The sequence below is a fragment of the Pseudonaja textilis genome, chromosome 9 (assembly GCF_049901715.1).
Source record: "Pseudonaja textilis isolate UNSWEBS1 chromosome 9, rPseTex1.2, whole genome shotgun sequence".
Taxonomy (NCBI): Eukaryota; Metazoa; Chordata; class Lepidosauria; order Squamata; family Elapidae; genus Pseudonaja; species Pseudonaja textilis.
This window is the reverse complement of record NC_141998.1, coordinates 17,147,754-17,171,036: the sequence shown is the minus strand read 5'-3', so window position 1 is coordinate 17,171,036 and position 23,283 is coordinate 17,147,754. Positions and strand designations below refer to the sequence as shown.

Genomic DNA, 23,283 nt, shown 5'->3' with positions numbered 1-23,283 from the left:
AATAAATAAAATTTGTTTAGTGCTAACACCATCAGTAGTTTGAGGCAGGTTTGCTTGGTTTTTTTTTATCTTTCAGCCACTCTGTTTTGCTTACTTTTTTTCCCCTCTAAACAAACCTCACTTCACAAATACCTTAAGGATACCTAACTCTGATTGACTTATTGAAGCAGACTTATTAAAATATTAACTTATAAAGAACTGGCCCACGCAGTTGCCAACTGAGTTCATTATATTTTCCATGATTCAGAAAATGTTGAGTCCAGCTATGTCTCAAAGGTGGTAAAAAGAGCTAATTTGGTCTAGTGGTGAAGGCATCAGGTTAGACAGCAGGAGACTGTGAGTTCTAACCCCACCTTAGGTATGAAACCAGCTGGGTGACTTTGGGACAGTCACTTTCTCTTAGCCCACCCCTCACAAGAGTATTTGGTATTTTTGCTGCCTTCAGTTACTTACAAAGTAATAAAGATGAGATCATACATACATACATACATACATACATACGAAACTACCATCCACTGTAAATTTTGTAGTAGTCCTTTAGGCTCTTAAGAATAGACCTGTCCAAACTTTGGTATTTGAGATCTTTATAGTAGTTGAACCTGCCATTTTCTGTATTGTGTTGAAGTTAAAAATCGAGCTCCCAGAATATCTCATTATTAGCCATGTTAGCTGCAGCTCCTGAAAATGGTAATTCAGCAACGATTGAAAAGAGATATTCTTCATAATTTCTACTACCACTGTAAAGAAAAAAAATTATGGATTGTTGCATCTAAGGTTTATAGTGAATGGAAAGCATAATGTTGGTACTGCCTTTTGTCACCAAACATGCTTGTTTGTGTCAAACATTTTAATAGTACTTTTTTTTTTCATTGCTTTCTAGGGTTTTTTAAATTCTGTCAGCCAAGAGTCAGTTTTCTGTTTCAATTTAGTGCTTCTCAAACAATGTCTTTAGAAGACCATCTGTAAATCTTCTTACTTTCTATATCTATATATCTATATCTATCTATCTTTCTATCGTTTACCATTATATTCGTTTTATTGCTCCGTATCTTCAAATATACTTTTGGCAATATTAAACATGTGAACATCAAGTATGGATTTGTATGCATTCTAGGGATCCCCTTTTTTGAAAATTGTGGATTGAAATGCAAGAAATGCTTGTTCAAAATGATACACAAAATGTGGCATGGATTAGGACATATACACTCATTTGATTAAATAGACCTGAAAGTAATTTGATAGACAATTCTTGTTTCACTCATATATTTCTGCTCTGCTGCCTCACTGATTTTTATCAATGCATTATCGCAGTTAATTAGGAATGGCCATGCGTATGTTTCTTGCTTAATAGGCTAACATTGCAATATGCTGAATGTATGTCCTACCATAGCACAGTAGTTCATAATTATGAGGATATAAATTATTTTTTTCTCTAGTATTTTTAAACCCTGCATATGTAGGCCAAGATACAGAGTTCTTCACATGCTCACTAATAAGACCTTATAGAAATAAGGAGGAAAGGAACGGGGGAGAGGGAAGGGAGGAAGGAGGCAGGGAAAGAAGGAAGGAGGGAAGTTAGGAAGGGAGGGAGGGAAGGAGAGGAAGGAAGGAAGGGTGAGGGAGGGAGGGAGGGAAGAAAGAAGGAAGGGAGGAAGAAAGATTTCTGGTGCTTTCTGCCACATTACCACAAAGAAACTCAGTGGGGAAACTAGCAAGAAGTCAGAAATCGCTCCTGCTCACACTGTTTTTTTCCTCACCTTTGGTCATTCTATTTCTGTTTCAGTGAGTAAACATCTCTGAAAAATGACCCAACAAGGCGTAGGTTGCCCACTTATTACTCTAAAAGGTTCCCATGTAAACCACTTAGCAGCATCCACTCCAAAAAGAATAAAAAAGCTAGGCAAATAGCTTAGATTATTTTCAGAAACAAAAGAAGTTGAGCTAGATGGTAGATCAACCTCCCAAGGCAGAGATTGCTAGGAGACCCCGCAGCTGACGTAAGTCCTCATTAAGGACTTTCTTACTTACCATTGGTATGCAGGCTCTCCAAAGATTTCACATTAAAACTGCAGTTGTGCCTGCTGTCTTCATTGTTTTTTCTACTAAGAACTATGGCGCAGTGGCTAGAATGCAATATTGCAGGCTAACTCTGAATTCCACTGCCAGGAGTTCGATACTGACCAGCTCAAAGCTGACTCAGCTTTCTAAGGTCGGTTAAAATGAAGACCCAGATTGTTGGGGGCAATATGCTGATTTTGTAAACCGCTTAGAGAGGCCTGTAAAGCACTGTAAAGCGGTATATAAGTCTAAGTGATATTGCTATTAGTTGATCTGATTCGTAACTCACAAGTAATGTGCAGATCAGAACCTAGTTCTATGCTGATTGTTGTACTTCTCAAATATACTCATATTTCCTGGATTCTTCAAGAAAAAAATTAAGAATTTGGAATGTTTATAAAAAAATATATGTATATAATTATTAAATATGAACTATTGTATCTATAGGTTAATGCCAAAATGAGCCGATATATATCTATCAGAGTGATGTGAGATTGCAGCTGCTTCTTCCTTTTAACTGCTAGTGGGGGTGGGACTTGATTGGGTGGGGGCTTGGCTGTGTTCTGATTGGGTGGGGTGTGTTCTCATTGGTAGGGGTTTGGCTGTGTTCTGATTGGTTGGGGGTTGGCCGTGTTCTGATTGGTTGGAGCGTGTTCTGTTCAGGTGGGGGCTTGGTTGTGCTCAGGTTGGTCTTAGTTGCTGGGGGATTTGAGTTGGTGAGCTGTGATCTTGCTGTTTGGCTTGAGTTCGTGGTCGTGCTGCATCTTCATAGTGGGTGTTGGTTTGCTTCATGTATGGCTCGGAGGGGTTTGAAGTGGGTAGTGATGCAGCTGCAGTGCAGCTTCTGGTCCATGGTGGTGTCTCATCTTCTGAGTGGGTGTGAGTCTGTTTTCTACATGGAAGTGTGGTGGTGGCATCTTGTGTGGCTCTCATGGGTGTGGGTCTAGTGTCATTCTTCATGTTAGGTACTCGTCTGTTCATGAGGCGGGTTTCCAAATGGCTGGAAGGTGGGAGGTGTCATCTCGTTTGTTCATGCTGTGTGGGCGTTTTTCTATCTCTATGGCTTCTCTGATTATTCTGCTGTTGAAGTGTTCGGTTTTGGCGATAGTTCTGGTATTTTTAAAGTCAATTTCATGTCCTGTGGCTTTGAGGTGTTGGACCAGGGAAGAGGTCGTTTCTTCTTTTTGATTGAGTTCTTATGTTCTTCAATGCGTGCACTTATTCTTCTGTTAGTTTGTCCAATGTATGTGGTAGGGCAGGCAGTGCAGGGATTTTGTATACTCCTTGGTTTTCTAATTCGATTTTGTCTTTGGGGTTTCTTAGGATGGTGGATATTTTTCTGTTTGTGCAGAATGCTGTTTTAATGTTGTGTTTTTGGAGGATCTTGCTGATTTTGTCTGTAGTGCCTTTTATATATGGGAGGAGGGCTTTGCCGTTTTCTTGTTCTCTGTCTTGGATTTTGGTTGGGGTTTCTTTTTGGATTAGGTGGGTAATCTTCTTTCTTTGGAATCCATTGGCTGTGAGTACATTGGTGAGAGTGTGTAGTTCGGTTTTTGGTGTTGTTCATCGGCTAAGCATTTTGTTCTGGAGATGAGTGTCTTGGCTCACGGAATTGATCTGTGCTGGGTGGTGGTGTGAGAGTGCATGTAGATAGCGGTTTGTATGTGTTTTCTTCTGGTAGATGGTGTGTCCTAGGGAGCCATTGGATCTTTTGTATACCAAGACATCTAGGAAGGGAAGTTGATTGTTGGCTTCTGTTTCCATGGTGAATTGTATTTTGGGGTGTAGGCTGTTGAGGTGTGTGAGGAAGTTGTTCAGTTTTTCTTTCCCGTGTGGCCAGATTATGAAGGTGTCATCTACGTATCTGAGCCAGAGTTTGGGTTTGTGGTCGTATTTTTCTAGAGCTTGTGTTTCAAAGTGTTCCATGTAGAGGTTTGCGATGACAGGTGAGAGGGGTGATCCCATGGGTGCTCCTTCTATATACATATACATATACATACATACACAAGAATGTTCACTCATTCTGAACACAGATCCCCTTTGGATTTAGTAAGGCAGAAACCTTCCTTTAATCATATTTATTAAAAAAGATCCATTTTCAGATGAAAACAATGGTTTAAAAGTTCAGTTCTCATCAGGAAATAGTACCCTTAATGCCATCTGAAAACATAATTATTATTTCGACGACAATTGTAATAATGTAATTCTGTGTTAAAAAATGAGAAGGAGTCTTATAGCACCTTTTCAGCCTAACAAATTTTATTTTAAAATTTATTTTTAGCTTTAGCTTACAAAAAGCTTATGCCTTTTAATAAAATTTGTTAAGCTGAAAAGCTGGAATCAGACCTCTCCTGATTTTGAGCTACCATAGGGTAATGCAGCTCACCTCCAACACAAAGTTGGTATTCAGCAGGTTCTGACAGGTTTTGGAGAAATGATAGTGGAAATTTTGAGTAGTTTGGAGAACCAGCAAATACCACCTCTGACTGGCCCCGGCCCCATCTATTCTCTGCCTCCCATTGAGTCCCAGCTGATCGGCTGGGTCTTCTTTGGTTGCCCTGCCCAGGAGAACGGAGCTGGGAAGCAGGTTAGTGGGGTGGGGAGGGAATGGGGATTTTTCAGTAACCTTCCCCTGCCATGCCCACTAAGCCATGCCATGCATACCAAGCTACGCCCACATAATAAGTAGTAAAAAAAAATGAATCCCACCACTGCTCCATCAGTATCTACAATAATTCTGTGTTGTGTTTTATTGGCACCCTGAACACCCTGGGCAATTATTTATCTCTGTGTGTGTGTTTTTTTTTTTAAGTTCTATCAAGACAATCTCTGAACCCTAACAAAGACTCCCAAGGTATTGCACTCAAAGTGAGCTGAGGAAATAATGCTAAACTGAGTTTAAAGATAGAAATGGAAAAGGTAATGAAGATGTGAGCTAAAACTCCAGCTTTATAATTAACAACTATTAAAGGCCAGACAAAATAAAATGTTTTCGCAGCTTTGGTTCACGGGATTTTATAATTGTTCAAGAAAACAAACTTTTCCAATATTTCCGTTTCTGGGTCTTATCTTTTCAAGCTGTTAAACAAACTTCCTTTCCAGACAAGGACAGAGAAGTCAGAGATGGAGTGACTACATCAGGAGCAATATTCACCCAGGGACGAATGGCTCCACATTTCCATAATAATTTTTCTGTTTGAATTCATTCACAATTACAAGGACTGTTCAGCTTCACTCACATGGTTATGGCAGAAGCTGAGGGGGGAGGAGGAATCCTGTTGCATTTTATTAAATACAACTCACTCTGTCATTAGTACAGGAGATATATAAGGGGTTTAAAGTACCTTGGTCAGGTGCTAAGTCATGTTGTAAGAAGATGTGGCTAGAAGAAAATGGATGTTTTTCCCATGATATTCTGCTGTCTTTGGGACTGCTGCGTCCTGCATATTGGTGAGCTTACACTTGGTCAGAATAGCAATAACAATGGCACTTAGGCTTATATACCATTCCACAGTGTTTTACAGCCCTCTAAGCAATTTACAGAATCAGCCTCTTTCCCCCAACAATCTGGGTCCTCATTTTACCAACCTCAGAAGGATGGAAGGTTGAGTCAACCTTGAGCTATTGGGAATCAAACTCCTGTCAGAGAGCAATGAGTTAGCTTGTAAATACTGCATTCTAACCACTGTATCAGTCTTGGCTCTTGTGACGGATCCAAGAGCATCACAAGCTTTTTATCCAGTAACTGAAACAGGACTCAAGAACTGGTGAAGGGATGAAAGAGAGAAATTCCATATTTACCATTAAGACCAGTCCAACCCAACTCGCACTCACTCACCTGGGAAGTTTACTTACATTTCATTGAACTCCATAGAACATACTATAGGTAATCATTTTTTTTTCACTTTTAAGAGCCAAGATGAGAGATCCTGTTAGAGGCATAGTTGGGTGAAGACCAGACTTACACTTACAGAGACAGGATTATGTGCATGTGTTTCAACTGTCCCTTAGGCAGATTTTTTTTTTATTTAGACAGGGATGGATCCAAGATCTTCCTAACATGTTCTACAAAGTCAATGAAATCAATAAGACTTTCTCTCCCCCACACCCCATAATATACAGTACTACAGATGGTTGATTTTTCACTATGATTAGCCACAATCTAGACCATGGGTGTCCAACTCAAGGCCTGGGGCCCAACTCTGGCCCACAGGGTGTTTAGATCTACCCCGTGGTGCTGCCCTGGAAACAGTGAAGGATCAGCCCTTGGTGCCTTTGCCAGAGGGTTGCAGGAGGCCATTGCAGCCAAAAACTGAGCTCATGAGGGTTGTGGGCAGCCCTCCTGAGTTCTGTTTTCATCGGCAGAGGTTGCAGGAGGCCATCACAGCTGAAAATGGAGCTTGGAAGCCAGTTTTTGCTGGCAGAGCACTTGGGCCACCACAGGGCCCCCTAACGTGAGTGATGAGCTGGCCACACCCTCCCCAGCCCGCTGAGGTCAAACACAACCCTGATGCGGCCCTCAATGAAATCGAGTTTGAAACCCCTGATGTAGACTCTGTGTGGGGACCATTTTACAACGACAAGGAATAATTTTCTTCTGTTTTTGGACAGCCTCCCACAATATTGTCCCACAGATTCCAATATACACAATTTCATTTCGCGTTGCTCACCTACTGCAGAAAATGGCTGAGATGTAACTAAAATAGGGTTCATTAATTAGAAGCAACAGTCCATAGGAGAAACATAAAGGTACTAGTTGCCCTAACCTTAAGCTCATTGAGAACAAAATACATAGTTAGGGTCACCAAGAATGTCCAAACCCAAACTTTTCCCCCCCCAAGCCAAAATTTCTCCCAGAGAACCTGAAAAAAAAACCCTCTTCTCCAATGCTTAAATTCATCCAGTACCCCAAAACCTAAAATCACAAAACCCATCTTTTTACCAGATTGTAAACATTTGACGTCCTTCACATCAGCTGGCAAACTTTGCACAGGCTTGGCCATTGTTGGGTGGTACTTGGGTGGTCATTTTTTGTGTGGTTTCCTGCCTTCCAGCGCTGATAAGTGGCAACTTGAAGTGGGCAGGAAAGGAAAACATATTGCTTAAGCTGCAGGGATGAATTAGTTCTCTTGGCAGCTTGATCCCACAATAGACTCCAGTAAGTAGAAATAGGGACCGTTGCCCACACTTAAGAGACAATATTAGATGGCAAGGGGAGGTTCATTTCATGATAATTGAGCAATTTTCAAATTCATCTAGGGTTACAAAGGAAGACTATCAAGTTGTTTAATGAGCCATCTAGCAAATCCCTCATGCATATTATCCCAGCAGCAACAATGCATTTGAGCTTGCACATGCCCCCCAGTGATGCCATCCCACAGGGCAAGGCCTCATTAGTCTACTGAAATCATAACCGATGACAACAGAGCTTGCTCAAAGGATCCATTTTGTTTGCTTTTACGTTTGGGACTTATAAATGTAGCCTCTCCCCCTTGCCTTCTGCTGCACGACTCTTCCTCAAAGAGGACTAGACTCATGCTGTGCTTTTATTGTTCAATGGCAACTTATTTAGGAATAGGACTTATATCCTGTGAAGGCTTCACTTTTAAGCTGAAAATTGTACCTTCCCCCAACACTTTCCCTTAATTCAAAATGCAGTTAAGGGGATTTAAAGATAAACCTTTAATGCCTTAATAGAATCATAATCTGCTTTTATGTCAGTTCTAAAACTGTGTTGAGGGGCCACCATTCTCAGAAAAGCAGAGGTAAATCATAGAGTTTGAGTTATGCACATTTATTCATGATAATTAGACATTGCTTGAGTTTGGGAGAAGGCTACAGCGACCATTTTACACAAAGGATAGAAAACAACCAGTTTTGAAAATACTAATACTTCCATTTCCATTGGGAAAGTTGAACTTTTTGGACTCCTTTAACCTAATCAACTGTCGTGGTTTCATAATATGGATTTTTATAGTTGGGGACAATTCTTCTCACTTTTTGCATTGAATTTTTGAAATTGTCCAATGTCCCCAGGTTTCTTTTAGGTGTAAAAATCAAAACATGGCCAATCCTGGATATGTTTTGTCTGTGAGGAAAAGCTGGAATGTTTGGGCAGATGTTTAATGGTAAAAGTTGAAGTTCCCCTGCTTGTGATGAAGGTGTGCATGCACACAATCGGAGAAAGAGACCTTACAAAACCACAGTGTATCATTCTTGACAAGTTAGGACCAGAATGGCCACAATCCTATGCTTTCTGTGCCTGGCAATAAGCTGTATACTGCCAGGGTCACTTTGGACTTCATCTAGTATCTAACAGAAAAGCATTCCGAGTTTAATAAGTGATTTTTATCCATCTGGAATGCAAGTCTTAGCTTATAATTAGAAATGTGAACAGCCTGGTATACAAAGGATAATTTTTTTCAGTTCTTTTTAACGAAAGTAAAGGCAACGTTTATTCTTCGCTCATCATTCACAGTGAGCAGTTATTGTGGCACTTCAGATCTTGCAATTCCTTCTCTTCTGCCTCACTGCTGGGGAGGCAGTTTATTTTAGAGGGGGAAATGGCTAATTAGGAGAAATGATTGAGGCTCACAAAAGGATCTACTGTGTAGCGTAAAGAAAATGATCCTCTGATCCTTTAACACTAAGTATCTGAGTCACCCAATGAGCTGTTTTGGTGGGAGAGTCCTGGTAGTTCTTCCTTTGTTGATCAATAGTTAATAATAGAAATATTCTAATTCAGAGGTTTCATGAGCACTAAATATAAGATGCCGGGACTAAAATGAAGAACCTTCTCCCTTTCTTACCCTCCTTGCTTTTTGGAAGCATCATGGCAGTGGGAGATTACTATGCGGGAAGCAGAATGAAAGGCTACGGTGGTGCAGTGGTTAGAGCGTAGTACTGCAGGCTACTTCTGCTGACTGCCAGTTACCTGCAATTTGGCAATTCAAATCTCACCAGGCTCAAGGTTGACTCAGCCTTCCATCCTTCTGAGGTGGGTAAAATGAGGACCCAGATTGTTGGGGGAAAGAGGCTGACTCTGTAAACCGCTTCAAGAGGGCTGCAAAGCGCTGTGAAGCAGTATATAAATCTAAGTGCTGGTGCTATTGCTAGGTAGCTCTGACTCTAACAGGAGCCTTCTTATATTGTTTGAGATGCCACCTCATGAAATATTTAAAAGAAGATATTATTTGTAGCTCAGGGGTGAACTGTGGGGTCCTTGGTGCTCTTTGAGTTTGGTTGTTTTCTTCACCACCCAAATATGTAGCAGTGATGTTGATGTTACCTTGTTGGGTAATGAAACATCTGCAAGAAAACAATCCCACTCCGAGAGCACCAAGGTCCTCATGAAATATCCAGTTCTAGGTAACTCAGGAAGTGTTTGAAATTAGAATTCACAGATATATTACAAAATGAGCAAGACTGAGGAAAGCGACTGTATGCATTGTGATATCCCTGCCAAAAAAGGTTCCTTAATGCCCCAGAGTGTTGGACCTGAAATGGTAGCCTTAAATCATGGGAAGGTAATGCTAGTTGAATGTTAGAGGGAGGGGAAAACCTTCCTTAAAGCAAGAAAAGTTAAATAGGGAAGCCAATTATGTTGGAAAATTGTAGGCTAAGCTCCTGAAGCTAAATTACATACACGTTTCTCTGGATTCATTCTTGACTAAAAATGTCTCCATCTTTTTCATTGCCTGAGAGAGAGGGGGATTTTCAAAAAAGACAAAAGTCGCTCGTTATGCTTAGGCCAGTGGAAGGGAGCTCATCCTTGTGTTGCCTAGACAACAAGGGCATGCTTATACCGCTCATCACTTCAAGCCTTGCTGCAGCCTGTGAGGGAACAGCAGGGGAAATCACCTGGTTGCCTAGGCAACCAGGCGATATTCCATCTCTTCCGGCTTTGTGATATGACTCAGATCTGTGATGGTAGAGTTTGCAAAGAGCCACAAAAGCTTCTTGCATTCCACCATGACCTACAAGCCACATTTCCGTTTCACTCATTTTATTCACAGGAATATTTAATATTTCACAGGGTTCATATTTCTGTTTTTGGCACTTCCTGGATCTCCCTTCCCCAAAATGGCACATTCCCACACGGAGTGGACTTTTTTTAAAAAAAATCTATGCTGTTTTAATGACTGTAAGAAAGATGGGTTTGATTTGATTTGATTCTGTAAATTGTGTCCGATATACATGGAAGGCACCAATTTAAGAGAGGCTTTCCTGGATTATAGTGGATCGGAACAGTTTTCTTTGAATGGGACTGGAGACATGTCTTTCAGCATCCATTTTTATCCAATCCACATAACCTGCTTTTTCTTTCTTTGAGAAACTCATGAAAATGTTTCACACAGGTACTGTTTATCTTGAAAGCGACATCCCAGCATGTATTAATGCTAAAAAAAACATTCTTCACAATCCAAAATTTGTACTTGGATGTGTTTTTGAGATGACACTATGATCACAAAATTTAGAGGCATGTGAAAACAAATTTAAAAAAAAACAAAACAAGAAGAGTTTGACTTGCCAACAGCACTAATTCGATGTGTATTATGGAAACTCTGGAAATGAAGTAATTTAATGATGCTCGAAGATCTTATTCTGCTTTTCAGATGTGAGAAGCTTCATCCCATTAGTGTTTCAAGCCACGTTCATTCTGCTTCTTATCTCTTTCTCCAGGTTCAGCATCTTCTTTTACGCAGCAACCTCAGGACCAGGTGGTGATTGCTGGACAACCCGTGACCCTCCTGTGTGCTATTCCCGAATATAATGGAATTGTGCTATGGATTAAAGATGGACTTGCCCTTGGAGTAGGAAGGGATCTCTCCAGTAAGAATATTTTTTTAAAAAAAATATATTTATTCATTGCATTTATATGCTCCACATCTCTGCTGCACTGTCAAGCAATTCTTACTTGTTTGTTAAATATTTTTACTTTCATTTAGCCAGATCACGAGTGTTGCGGTGGCCTAGAGATGGAGCTCTCGCCTCACAATCAGGAGGCTGTGAGTTCGATCCTAGGTAGAGGCAGATATTTCTCTCTCTCTCTAGGCACATTGAGAATGTATCTGCTGAACAAAACTCTGCACTGGCGACAGGAAGGGCATCCAGACATTAAAACACTCTGCTAGCTCCGTTCACTTGCCCAGACTCCACCCCACAAGGGATTACGGGGGGTTGTTAATAAAAAAATTATCCTTACCTACCCCAGACGGCTCCGGTTATATGCTAATCAAAAGCAATACAGTGAACTTCCAATGTACGCAATGCACACACACACACATCTCTCCTCACCACAAAGCAAACACTTTTTCCTGGTTATATGTTTAGCCATACTTTTGACAACCACAAGGAGGGTGGGCGCAAGGCCCAGTAACTACATGGATAATTCACTGCAGTTTTCTTAGATACATTTTTGGAAGTGGTTTGCCACTGCCTTTTCCATGTGGCTGAGAGAACGTGACAAGCCAAAGATTTGGCTGGCTTTGTGCAGAATCAGAATTAGAATAATAGAGTTAGAAGGGACCTTGGAGGTCTTCTAGTCCAACCTCCTGCTCAGGCAGGAAACCCTACACGATTTCAGACAAATCTTTTCTTAAAAACTTCCAGTGTTGGAGCATTTACAATTTACAAAGCTGGAGGCAAGTTGTTCCACTGATTAATTGTTCTAACTGTAAGGAAATTTCTCCTTAGTTCTAAGTTGCTTCTCTCTTTGATTACTTTCCACCCATTGCTTCTTGTCCTGTCCTCATGTGCTTTGGAGAATAGCTTGACTCCCTCTTCTTTCTGGCAGCCCCTGAGATATTGGAACCTTGTTATCATGTCTCCCCTGGTCCTTCTTTTCATCAAATTAGACATACCCAATTCCAGCAACCATTCTTTTATGTTTTAGTCTCCAGTCCCCTAATCATCTTTGTTGCTCTTCTCTGCACTCTTTCTAGAGTCTCAACATGCTTTTTATATTGTGAGAACCAAAACTGGATGCAGTATTCCAAGTGTGGCCTTACCAAGGCCTTATAAAGTGATATTAACACTTCACGTGATCGTGATTCTTTCCCTCTGTTTATGCAGCCTAGAACTGTGTTGGCTTTTTTTGGCATTTGCAACACACGGCTGGCTCATATTTAAATGATTGTCCACTAGGACTCCAAGATCCCTCTCACAGTTACTACTATTGAGCCAGGTAACACATGTACTGTACCTGTGCATATGGTTTTTCTTTCCTAAATATAGAACCTTACTTTTTTTTCATCATTGAATTTCATTTTGTTAGATAGCGCCCAATGTTCTAGAATATCCTTTCCCCCAACTTTGGTCCAGTGCCTTATCTACTAGACCAAACTGTCTGTCACTGAAGTGGTTCAGACCAAGCTACTCTGGTTCTTCCCTGATTTTCAAACATTTGTGTTTAGGGAAGTGCTTAGGTGCACTGAGAACCAATTTGGTCTAGTGGTTAAGGTACCATGCTAGAGACCAGGAGTTCTAGTCCCACCTCAGCCATAAAGTCCAGTTGGGTGACTTTGAGTTTTAGTCCTGCCTTGGGCATCAGTGCCAGCTGAGTGCCTTTGGACCAGTCCTTTCTCTCACCTCACTAAGTTGTTGTTTTGGAGAAAATTGGAAGAGGAAGGAGTATTATATCCATTCACAGCTTTTACATTATAAAGTTATAAAGATGGGATTAAAAAATAAAATAAAAATAAGCCCTACCTTAATTTCTTTGTTTTCCACTGCAAAAATCCTATCTCCTGATCAGTGGTGGGATTCACTTTTTTTTACTACCGGTTCTGTGGGCATGGCTGGGTGGGCCTGGCAGGGGAAGGATACTGCAAAATCCCATTCCCTCCCCACCCCACTAACCTGCTTTCCAGCTCCATTCTCCTGTGCAGGGCAACAAAAAAAGACCCAGCCAATCAGATGGGACTCAGGAGGCAGAGAATAGAGTGGGGGGCAGTCAGAAGTGGTATTTGCCAGTTCTCCGAAACTGGTCAGAACCTGCTGAATACCACTTCTACTCCTTGTTATGTTCTGAGAACCCTAGGAGTTCTCACTCAGGTCCATTCACTTTGCGGGGGCGTTCTTCCCCTTCACTCATCGGTTGGTTCTCCCCAGCAGCCAGCTATAAAAGCAGGCTGCGGGGTCCAACCAGTTGCTGATCGCTGCGAGCCAGTTCCCGGCTTGGCAAGCATGGTCAGCCCTTTATTGTTATAATAAAGTATTGTTGCACTCATGCTCTGGTTCAGCCTCTCTTTTCCCAAACTTAACACTCCTGATCTCAGAAGGCGCTAGAGGAAGGAGGTTAAGGCTGGTCACCCTTGCTCTGAATACCTTGAGCATTTCTTAATTTTGTTGTGAGCCAGCTAAGGCCTCGAGAGACTAGAACACCTTTTTAAACTTGTGGAAGTTTAATCAAGAATAATAACTTTATCTGTCAGATTTATATCCTATCATAGAAATAAGCAGACCCTTGGTGGCTGCTTTTGCTTATGATAAGAACCAAACTTTAAACAACTGTGTGCCAGTTACAAACATCCCAGTGTATGGCATACTTATAAACAGAGCCTTGAGAATTTGCTATAAAATGGGAATCCTGCTCCAGGCTTCAGAGCAATGATGTGAGAGTCCTTTTCTCTTAACATACCTAAGGGAGTGATCTATGCATTCAAGAGGGACCTAATCAGCTTCAGGGCATTACACAAGCCGAATTCTGTTCCAAATTTTGTGTTTTGTTTTTTTTGCTGAGTTAGCTTATTTAAAAAATGTTCCTGTTCTCCTTACTAAGCTTCCTTGTCTGCATTTCGAGATTTAAGGTCATCCACCACCTTCTTTCATACCCTCTTGCTGGTGGAAGCTGCACAGTGCATATTGCTATTATATTTGAAACAGTCAGTCCTCTGCCTGCTCCAATTTGAGGAAACCTTAAAATGGGTAACAAGAGCTAATGTGGTTGACATCTGATTCTGAATAATTTGAGCAATTTAGCTTTCCTGGGTCTGATTTAGCAAGCTGGGGTTCTGCCTGCTTGTGGAATTCCGGCTCAGCTAGTCATCTAATTAACTAAATACAAACAAACTCTTCATTTGTTTTTCTCGCGGTTCATGAGAGCAAATCTTGCTGTTGCTAGCTTGTGAGGGGGGAAAGGCCTCAAAAGCATATAGGTTAATGCCAAGATACTTCTGTCTTGCAATTCATTAACAATATAACTTGAGAAGAAGTGAAATTTAGGGAGGTCTCTGACCTTTCCGTCCCTTGGAAAACTGGAAAGATGAAATTAAAAATGCTAATTGCCCCATCAAGATCCTACTAAATCTCTGCTGTCAAACAGTTAATAATGCCCTCTTCTCCATATAAGTCCAGTATTTGGTAAACAAAGAAGCAAAGAAGGTAACCTTCATTCAAGATGCTGGGATGAGGAGGACGAAGTTTCCACACAACAAAGACAGTTTGAATAAAGTCCTTGGGGTACTTTGTAAAATGAAAGGCTGTCCTTCAACTTTCTTCTAAAGATGGATTCCCACCAGTATGTTTAACGTTTGAAGTGTCTAAATGGTTCTTTTTGGCCTAAACTATCCCAAGTATAGATTGTGGTGCCTAACATTCTCTTCTGGGCATTACAGAAGTTGTCTTCTTAAGAGTCCTCTTTTACTCAAAACAGAGCAAAACTACACAAAACAACAAGGGCCACTCAGTAGACACAAGAAAGTAGGAGAAGAGAGTTGAAAAATGATTTTTAAATGATACAGTTCCTGCAGTAGATGAGGGCTTTTCTTCTTTGTCACCTACTTGTCCTTATTCTGAAAGAATGTGTAGCTTTGAAAACAAACCTGTTGAGTGGGTTTTAAAAAAACAGTTGAACTTATTTATTTGGCGCTAACTTTCCTTCTTCAGATTGCCTTCAAAATATTATTTTGGTTTATCAGTAGCATCAAATTACTTTCTTCCTTCCTTCCTTCCCTGTGCTCCAGTTCGAGGGTTCCCCAATTTATTTTTAAGAGGAATCATAGGCAAGAAAAGCCATATGCACAGGTACAGTATAGGCGGGACCTAGCTCTATAGTAGAAACTATGAGAGGGATCTTGGAATCCTACTGGACAATCACTTAAACATGAGCCAGCCGTGTGCTGCAACTGCCCAAAAAAACAACACAATCCTAGACTGCATTAACAGAGGGATAGAATCAAGATCACATCAAGTATTAACACCACTTTATAATGCCTTGATAAGACCACACTTGGAATGCTGCATCCAGTTTTGGTCACCACGATGTAAAAAAGATGTTGAGACTCTAGAAAAGAGTGCAGAGATGAGCAACAAAGATGATTAGGGGACTGGAGGCTAAAACATACGAAGAATGGTTGCAGGAATTGGGTATGTCTAGCTTAATGAAAAGAAGGACTAGTAGTAACAAGATAACAGTGTTCCAATATCTCAGTGGTTGCCACAAAGAAGAGGTATTCTCCAAAGCACCTGAAGGCAGGACAAGATAAGAAGCAGTGGATGGAAGCTAGTCAGAGAGAGAAACTACCTAGAACTAAGGAGAAATTTCCTTACAATCAGAACAATTAATCAGTGGAACTATTTGTCTCCAGAAGTTGTAAATGCTCCAACACTGGAAGATTTTAAGAAGGGATTGGACTACCATTTGTCTGAAATGGTATAAGCAGGAGGTTGGACTAGAAGACCTCCAAGCTCCCTTCCAACCCTGTTATTCTGTTCTGTTCTGTTTTGTGGATATCTTCAAAAGAAGAAGGATGGGGTTGGGTTTAATGCTCCAGAAGACTGGATGGGTTTGGAAGATCTTGAAGTGAAGATTTAGAAAAAGAATAGGAAGACGTGATCCAACTTTTTTTTAAGGCTCATTATGTCATTCTTTAAAAAAAAAAATATCAGCATCTGAAAAGGGCTATAGAGGGCATGACATGAACAGTCTTGTCTAGTGGACTTTGTGTTATTCCAGAGTGCTTGGTTGGGAGTGGGGGTGTCAGTATACACTTGCTACTTATTAGCTCCAATTCTGGTTCCATTATGTGCCCCACAGGTTATCCACGCTATTTGGTGGTGGGGGATCACCTCTCGGGGGAGCATCACCTGAAGATCCTGAGAGCAGATCTCCAAGATGATGCAGTATATGAGTGCCAAGCCATTCAAGCGGCCATCCGTTCCAGACCAGCCCGGCTGACCGTTCTTGGTAGGGATGCCATTTTTTTCTAAGGGAAATGATAGGATTTATTTCCTTCCCTGAGTGGGAAATGAATGAAATGTTCTTTGAAATGAGCACCTGGCTTTCAGAACACAGGATGGCATTACATCGTAAGAATGGCCTGGCTTATTTCAAATGAATTGCCTGAAGGCGATTCGGGGGAAGTCAACACTCAAGAGAGAGAGAAAGGTAGGTGAAAATGGCAGTCCTGTGATATGTTTCTTCCTCCTTCTCCTTAATGGCAATGCCGGGCATAGCTGCGATCAGAGATGGGGGTGAAGACATAATGAGACCTTGTCACCGTATAGATAAGGATGTGCAGGTATTAAGGGAAGGAATGCAGAAATGGCTGTGTAAAGACATATAACACTGCTAAGTCCTAAAAATATTGATAGACTGACAAAACAGCTACAGGAAAAGAAACTCGAGTCTTTGAAGCAGAAGGGGTTTGTCAAGACCCCAAAATCTGCATGTCAAGACTCACATTCTTTGGCACTCTTTGACCGTAATTGCTGAAAATTCAAGTTGCCTTCTTCTTCCCCTTTAAGGCATCAAACATGTGGAAACTTTGAATGCAAACATCGGCTTCCCACAGTAGAAAGAGCTACTGTAAAACCTCTTCCATTAACCCCCAACCCCAAACAAACAAAAAAACCCTTCGTGTTTGCATCACCCTCCTACCCATTGTAACTGCCAGGTTCTTACCCAAATTTAAGTGGGGCACCCAGTTTACCCTCGTTTAGGCAGCTATTTTCTCTAATCCGTTGAGAGATGAAGACTGAAGGAAAACTCGTAAACAACCTCTCTTGCTGAACATATGAAATTTAAACATATTGAAATTCCTCTTTTGTTGAAGGTCAGAGTTGGATATGCCCCTGAATGTGGCCCTTCAACCAAATCTTACCTTATTTACATTACAATGGCTTTTGAACAATGTCCTTCACTTTTAGTTTTTCAGTACCAAACCACCATCTCAATATCTTGGAAGAGGCAAGTTAAACAAAAAAACCTAAAAGAAAAAACACAACCTCTTGATTAAGAAGTATCATTTTGTCTGATTTTGATTTATAATGGATCCTGATGATTCTGAATGAGTAACTGACAGGAACAAGATTTATGTACACAAACCCAGACAAAAAATATACTAGAATAATTCCCTGCAGCTACTAAAAGCTGAGATGCTATTGTGATTGAAAAGTGTTTTATCAGTGGAGTCTGTAGGAAAGAGAAAATGGGAACTAATGTTGATTCATTATCATCTCAATGAATAGGATCTTCTATATTACAAAGGTATAGAGGGAGCTTACTAATAAATTGGAAATAAGAGAATTGTGTGCAATGTAGCCATGGACATTGTGTATCCTGGGAAAGTTTTCCAGTGAGAGTTTTTATATTTTGATTGCGTGTAGTTTGTGTTCTCCATTTATTATTAGTCTGGTTGGATGAAAGATCTTCATTGGCACCTTCTAGCAAAGAAATCCCTCTCTCCTTTTATTAAGTAAATCTTTCTCTGGGTTTTGCTGACCTTAGTTGTGTTGGAAGAAAAATCCATCTGGTTCAGTTCCAAGCCAGGAATAAAATGGAGGCTGCTTAAGAAAGAAAGTTTATTAATGAACAGAACCACAGTGTGCAATTCTGGGACAACTGACAAATTTAGCTTGATGAGTGCAAGGATTTTTATAGAAATGCTACAGGGATTGTGCAATGCAGTGAGCTTGGTGTCTTTTGCTATTCTAATGGTGGTGAGTTAATCCTATTATGTTCTAAAACAGGGGTGTCAAACTCGATTTCATTGAGGGCCGCATCAGGGTTGTGTTTGACCTCAGAGCCTGGGAGTAGGCGTGGCCAGGGTCAATCATATCAGGGATGCCTGTGGCGGTCCAAGCGTTCTGCCAGGGAAAACAGGCTCCTGAGCTCCATTTTCATCTGTGATAGCCTCCTACAACCCTCTGCCAGTGAAAACAGAGCTCAGGAGGACCCATGAGTAACCCTCCCAAGCTCCATTATTGCTGGCAGATGCACCATGGGGGACTGTCCTTCACTGTTTCCAGGGCAGCCTCACAGGGCAGATCTAAACACCCCATGGGCTGGGCCTTGAGTTTGACATCCCTGGACTAAAAGGTTACACCCTGTCCTTAGAATCTGGGTGGGGGGAAGAATGTACATTTTAATCTCGTCACTGGAGGTGAAGGTGCTTTGTTTGTGAAAAGGCTAGCCCAGGATTTTTTTTAATGGGCATCTGTTGCAGGCTAATAAGAAAGACTGGGGGATGTTTTCTGTCTCTAAGAACATGTTTCTCCATTTCTCCTTTAGGGAAATATAATATTCTACCTCTTTTATTATTTCCCAAACTATTTCATTTTCCAAGGTGGGGGGGGGGGGCTTCCCACAGTTGCCAAATGGGCCAGATTGCCAAAATCCAGATATTTCTGTTGGAAATAGATCGGGACTGTCAAACTCCCAGCCTACAGGCCAGATGCATCATGCACTGACCACGTCCATGCCTGGTTTAGCAAAGGGGGAAAAAGTCCCGATACATGACGTGGTGCTGCCATGACAATGTGAGTTTGATACCTCCGAAATAGATTGTGATTGTGGGAGGAGCTTGGTTGGATAGCTTGACTAACTATTGATGATAGAAAGCAATGAAGACTTCCTGTATTTTGCTCCACTGTAGTGAGTATGGAGGTAGTAAGATTTTATTTTTTTTTCTGCAGGAAGAAAGCTATTCATGCAAGGAACTTAATAGTAATTACTTTCTGCTCTCTCCAGGATTACAGCTAGAACCTCTCCAGCAAATTAATTCATGTGAAGATTTTGCATGCATTTTGCTATATTACAAGTTGTTTCTATGTCTTGAAACTTCTATATGCAGACTTTACCTTTCCCATGTAAGATGAAATGGGTTATGTTTTGCAATTGTGTGTAATTATCTTATGTATCCAGCACCATTCCTGTGCCTAGAGAAATGCTACATCTTAAAGTGGAGGCTCACGCAAACTCCCTCTTTGGATTCAGAACTATTCTTTTGCTAGAATTGGCTGAGGCTTCTGCTCGGTATTTACTGGCTCATTACCTGACTGTTGGGTCATGGTTTTAGCACTCTATTATGCTGGAAGTTCATAATTTGGTCTCTTCATTATCCCTGCTGCTTGGCACTCACTTCTTCTGCAAGCCCACACTGCTATGCTATTCAAGACTACATCTGAAGTTCTGAAAGGAATTGATTAGTTAACCTAGAATATGATAAAGGGAGAAGAATGTGAATGACCAGGCCAACCCCTCTTAAAGGTACAAGCAATGTTCTGACTATCAAATAATAAAAGTGTGCAGAACAGAGAGCCAAATTTCTAAAAAGTGGGATATTGAAATGGTTTGAAAAAGTGCTTTAGAAATCTCAGGTGAACTGCAAATTTTCAGTCAAGCACACTTACTTTGAAGGAAGTCCCATTGAATCCTACAGGTTTCACTTCCAAATGGATCAGATTGGACTATATTAATCCATTAGCCAATTGTACGATGAATTGATCTCAGAAAGGCGTGCATTTTCTATTACTGAAGATCCATGGGGAGAAGAGACACAGAGCTTGCCCTGATAAATGCTACAGCACAGTGTTAACAGGAGCAGTGCCCTCACGACCACAGACTGCTCTTTGCAACTTTGCTGAAATCCAAACATTTGGAAGCAAAATGTCTATCAGAATATCTCAGTACGAGAGAAATTACCCTTTGCTCCGCCTCTCTTCTTCCTGTTTTTTAAAAATTTGGTAATTGAAATTTTATTAAGTAAATCTTTCTCTGAGTTTTGCTCTGCTTAGTTATGTTGGAAGAAAAATCTCCCTGGTTCAGTTCCAAGTTGGGAATAAAATGGAGGCTGCTTAAGAAAGAAAGTTTATAATGAACAGAACCACACCGTGCAGTTCTGGGACAGCTGACAAATTTGGCTTCCAAGGCTGACATTTAGCTTGATGAGTGCAAGGATTTTTGTACAGTTAATACAAAAGATAACCAGGGTGGCATTTCCTCTAACATTTATTTTTTTAAAAAAAAAATCATGCTTTCAAATGAGAAACATCCATGACATGTAACAGAAAGAAATCAAAAAAATCTCCTGACTAGGAAAAGTGAAATTATATAGGCAATTTCCTACAGTATAGGAATTAGTCTTCCTTAAACTAAACAAGATTTAAAAGAATAATAACTGACTACTGCATTCAACAATAAGGGATTTCAGACTGATCTAGGCAAAAAAAGAATCCTTACTTGGTTTTTGGATCACTCATGAAAGCTGAAAATATTTATGTGTTATAATAAGGAAAGGTAGTATCCAGTGCATTGCAAAAAATGGTTGGCTTTTGCAACCCTAGCATTATAGTATAGGTGAATACACTTTCCGGGGTGTGTAACCATTTTTGCTCAAAAAAAACATGGTGAACTATTTTTGATCTTCCTAGGAAGTGTCAATTTTCTTTTAGCTCCCTTCTGCATTTGAATTGTCTCTCAAATGAAGATGGACTTAATTAAGATAGTGCTATCCAGAAAATTTCCTCGTTTAGAATCCAGGGCCAAGATCTATTTCTGCAAACAAAGGGTTTGTGGCTGATATACAGTGCTAAAAATAACATTTGAATCAGTTGGCAGAATAATTTTATGATCTTTTTGATTGGAAATAGATAGGGCAAGTGGCAAGTGACTCTGCTGTCCAAGGACAACAAAGAACCAGCAAACCATGACCTATTTCAGCATATTCCATTCCCGCCCTTCTATTTTCTTTTCTTCCATCTCTGAGAGTCCTTACCAAGTTCTAAATCTAAATGCCTGTTGAGCATTTAGTCTTTCAAATATAATTCATTGGCAAATGAAGCTGCGTCTTTTTTTCCAAATTAAGCTGCATCTTTTTTTTCCAAAGAAAGCATTTGGTGGAGGAGAGAGATTGACCGTGTTATTGCTGCCCTCTGATTTTCAAAATAACCCACAGAAACATGGAGTGAATTTTTCATTACTGCCATCAACACAATCGTAAGAGAATAAAATTCATTTCTAATATATGAATTCTGCATGAATTGACTTCTTTGTTTCTTCGGTTCAGAAAACCAAAATAGAAATGTGATCTTTTTTTTTTCCATTATCGATCCGTCCCACTAGCTTTTCATTCCACCTTTTCTTCTGGGTTTTCTTCTCCATGAGCCAAGGGACACAAAAAAAGAAAGAAAGAAAGAAAGAAAGAAAGAAAGAAAGAAAGAAAGAAAGAAAGAAAGAAAGAAAGAAAGAAAGAAAGAAAGAAAGAAAGAAAGGGCAAGTTGAAGAGCAGAGAAGAAACATTTACGGTCTATTAACAGCAAACATGTTGTCTCAGATAATCAAATGGAAGTCACCCCGGAGTATATCCCTGCTACAGCTTCCTGAAGAATTTCACGACCGCATGTCTTGCATGTCACCAGATGGGACACTCTAAGAGACTGACTGACTGGGCTTATCCAAAGTGATTGCCATTAATGCAGTCTCGGGAAGCCAGTGAAGCAAGCTGAAAAATGGAGAGTGGAACTTTGGTGGAGGAAAAGAAATAGCAATGACACGAGTGCTGGAGGTAGGGAAATTTGGAGGAAGCAGAGATACCGGAATCAGCAAGAAGAAAATTGCCTGTTTCCTGCTGGTTGTGGTGATACCAAGGCTTGGATTCCGTGCAGGGACTGATAATGAGACCAGCCATCTTTTCTAGAGCCTGCAATGCTTCTTTATTTACAGGGGTGGTGGCTGCATTTATAGAAGGCAGGGACACTGCTGTGGATGCTTCAGAGAGAATGTAATTTGGAAAAAAAATGTATCATGGCTGCTATAAAACTAATCTGCCACACTAGCAAGCAGCTTCTTTGGGTTCAAATATCTATATCTATCTTTATCTATCCATTCCAATCTCTCTCTCCGTATTTACTGTATATCTATATCGTCTCTGTCTCTATCATCTCTATCGCTATAGATCTATATCTATCCCTATCTCTCTTTCTGTATTTATTTATATCTATATCATCTCTATTTATATTTTTTATCTATATCATCTCTATCTACATCATTTATATCTATATCATCTCTATATCTATATCTCTTTTGCTGTCTATAAATCTATATATCTCATTTATATCTATCTCTATAGCATCTACATCTATATAATTTATATTAATATCATCTATATCTACATCTCTGTCTCTATCTCTACATATGTTTATATTTATACCTATATCAAGAAAGAGAGAGAGTGAGAGAGACTCCAAAGGCATCTGTAATAGAATATGCATCTGGAAAAGAAGTGGGTGGGGGATAGTTTTGGCAACACAAAATTTTCTCAGACAGAGACTCAGATGAAGAGTCCAGAGTTGAAGGAAGGAAAGGGGAAGAACTTCAAAGCAACCATACCCTACGATCTCTCAGGATATATCTAGTAGGTTAGAAGGTTGACACAGTGACATCTAATAAAAGTCCAATCCTTTGGCCAGAATCTTGCCAAATAAAGGATTGGACTTGATAGGATCTCACTGTGTCACCCTTCAGCCTCTCTACCCAAAGAGTTTAACTCTAGAAATAAATTCAGTCACATTGAAGATTAAGCCAGCTTTTACTGTGTTGATTCCTCGGTTGCTCCCAGAGTTTTTCACCTTGTCTTCTCTCTCTGGTCTCCATTTTCTAGTAATGGTGGCCCAAATGAGACAATACTGTTTCCAAAAATTAATTAATTAACCTATCTCCACTTGCTTCAACGGTGTGATATTGGCCCAAAAATAAAACCCCACCAATAAAACAAAAAGTAACAAATATTTTGGGTCAATTGTGAGAAATTCTCCAAAAACCCTACTCAGAACCCACTTTAACCAGTGGGAATCTCAGACTGCTCTCTTGAGACTTAGAAGAAACATCAGCAAGCCATGTGAACTTTCCATTAGCAACCCATTTTTTGTATGAGCAATCTAGACTTTGTCCTCCAATGCTTCATCCCAGTGAGGGAGTTTCTGGCAAAGTTCCTTCACTTAGCC

General features: G+C 40.4%; 1 protein-coding gene across 4 annotated transcripts in view; it reads left to right on the top strand.

Moving 5' to 3' along the window:
- The window catches only part of KIRREL3 (kirre like nephrin family adhesion molecule 3), a 704,205-nt gene that overhangs the window by 431,618 nt on the left and 249,304 nt on the right, over nt 1-23,283 (top strand). For all 4 annotated transcript variants that reach the window (XM_087939024.1, XM_087939026.1, XM_087939025.1 and 1 more), the window contains exons 3-4: nt 10,741-10,890; nt 16,097-16,246. In XM_087939024.1, coding sequence (XP_087795150.1) covers nt 10,741-10,890; nt 16,097-16,246 — 300 coding nt within the window. The remainder of the gene's footprint in view (nt 1-10,740; nt 10,891-16,096; nt 16,247-23,283) is intronic.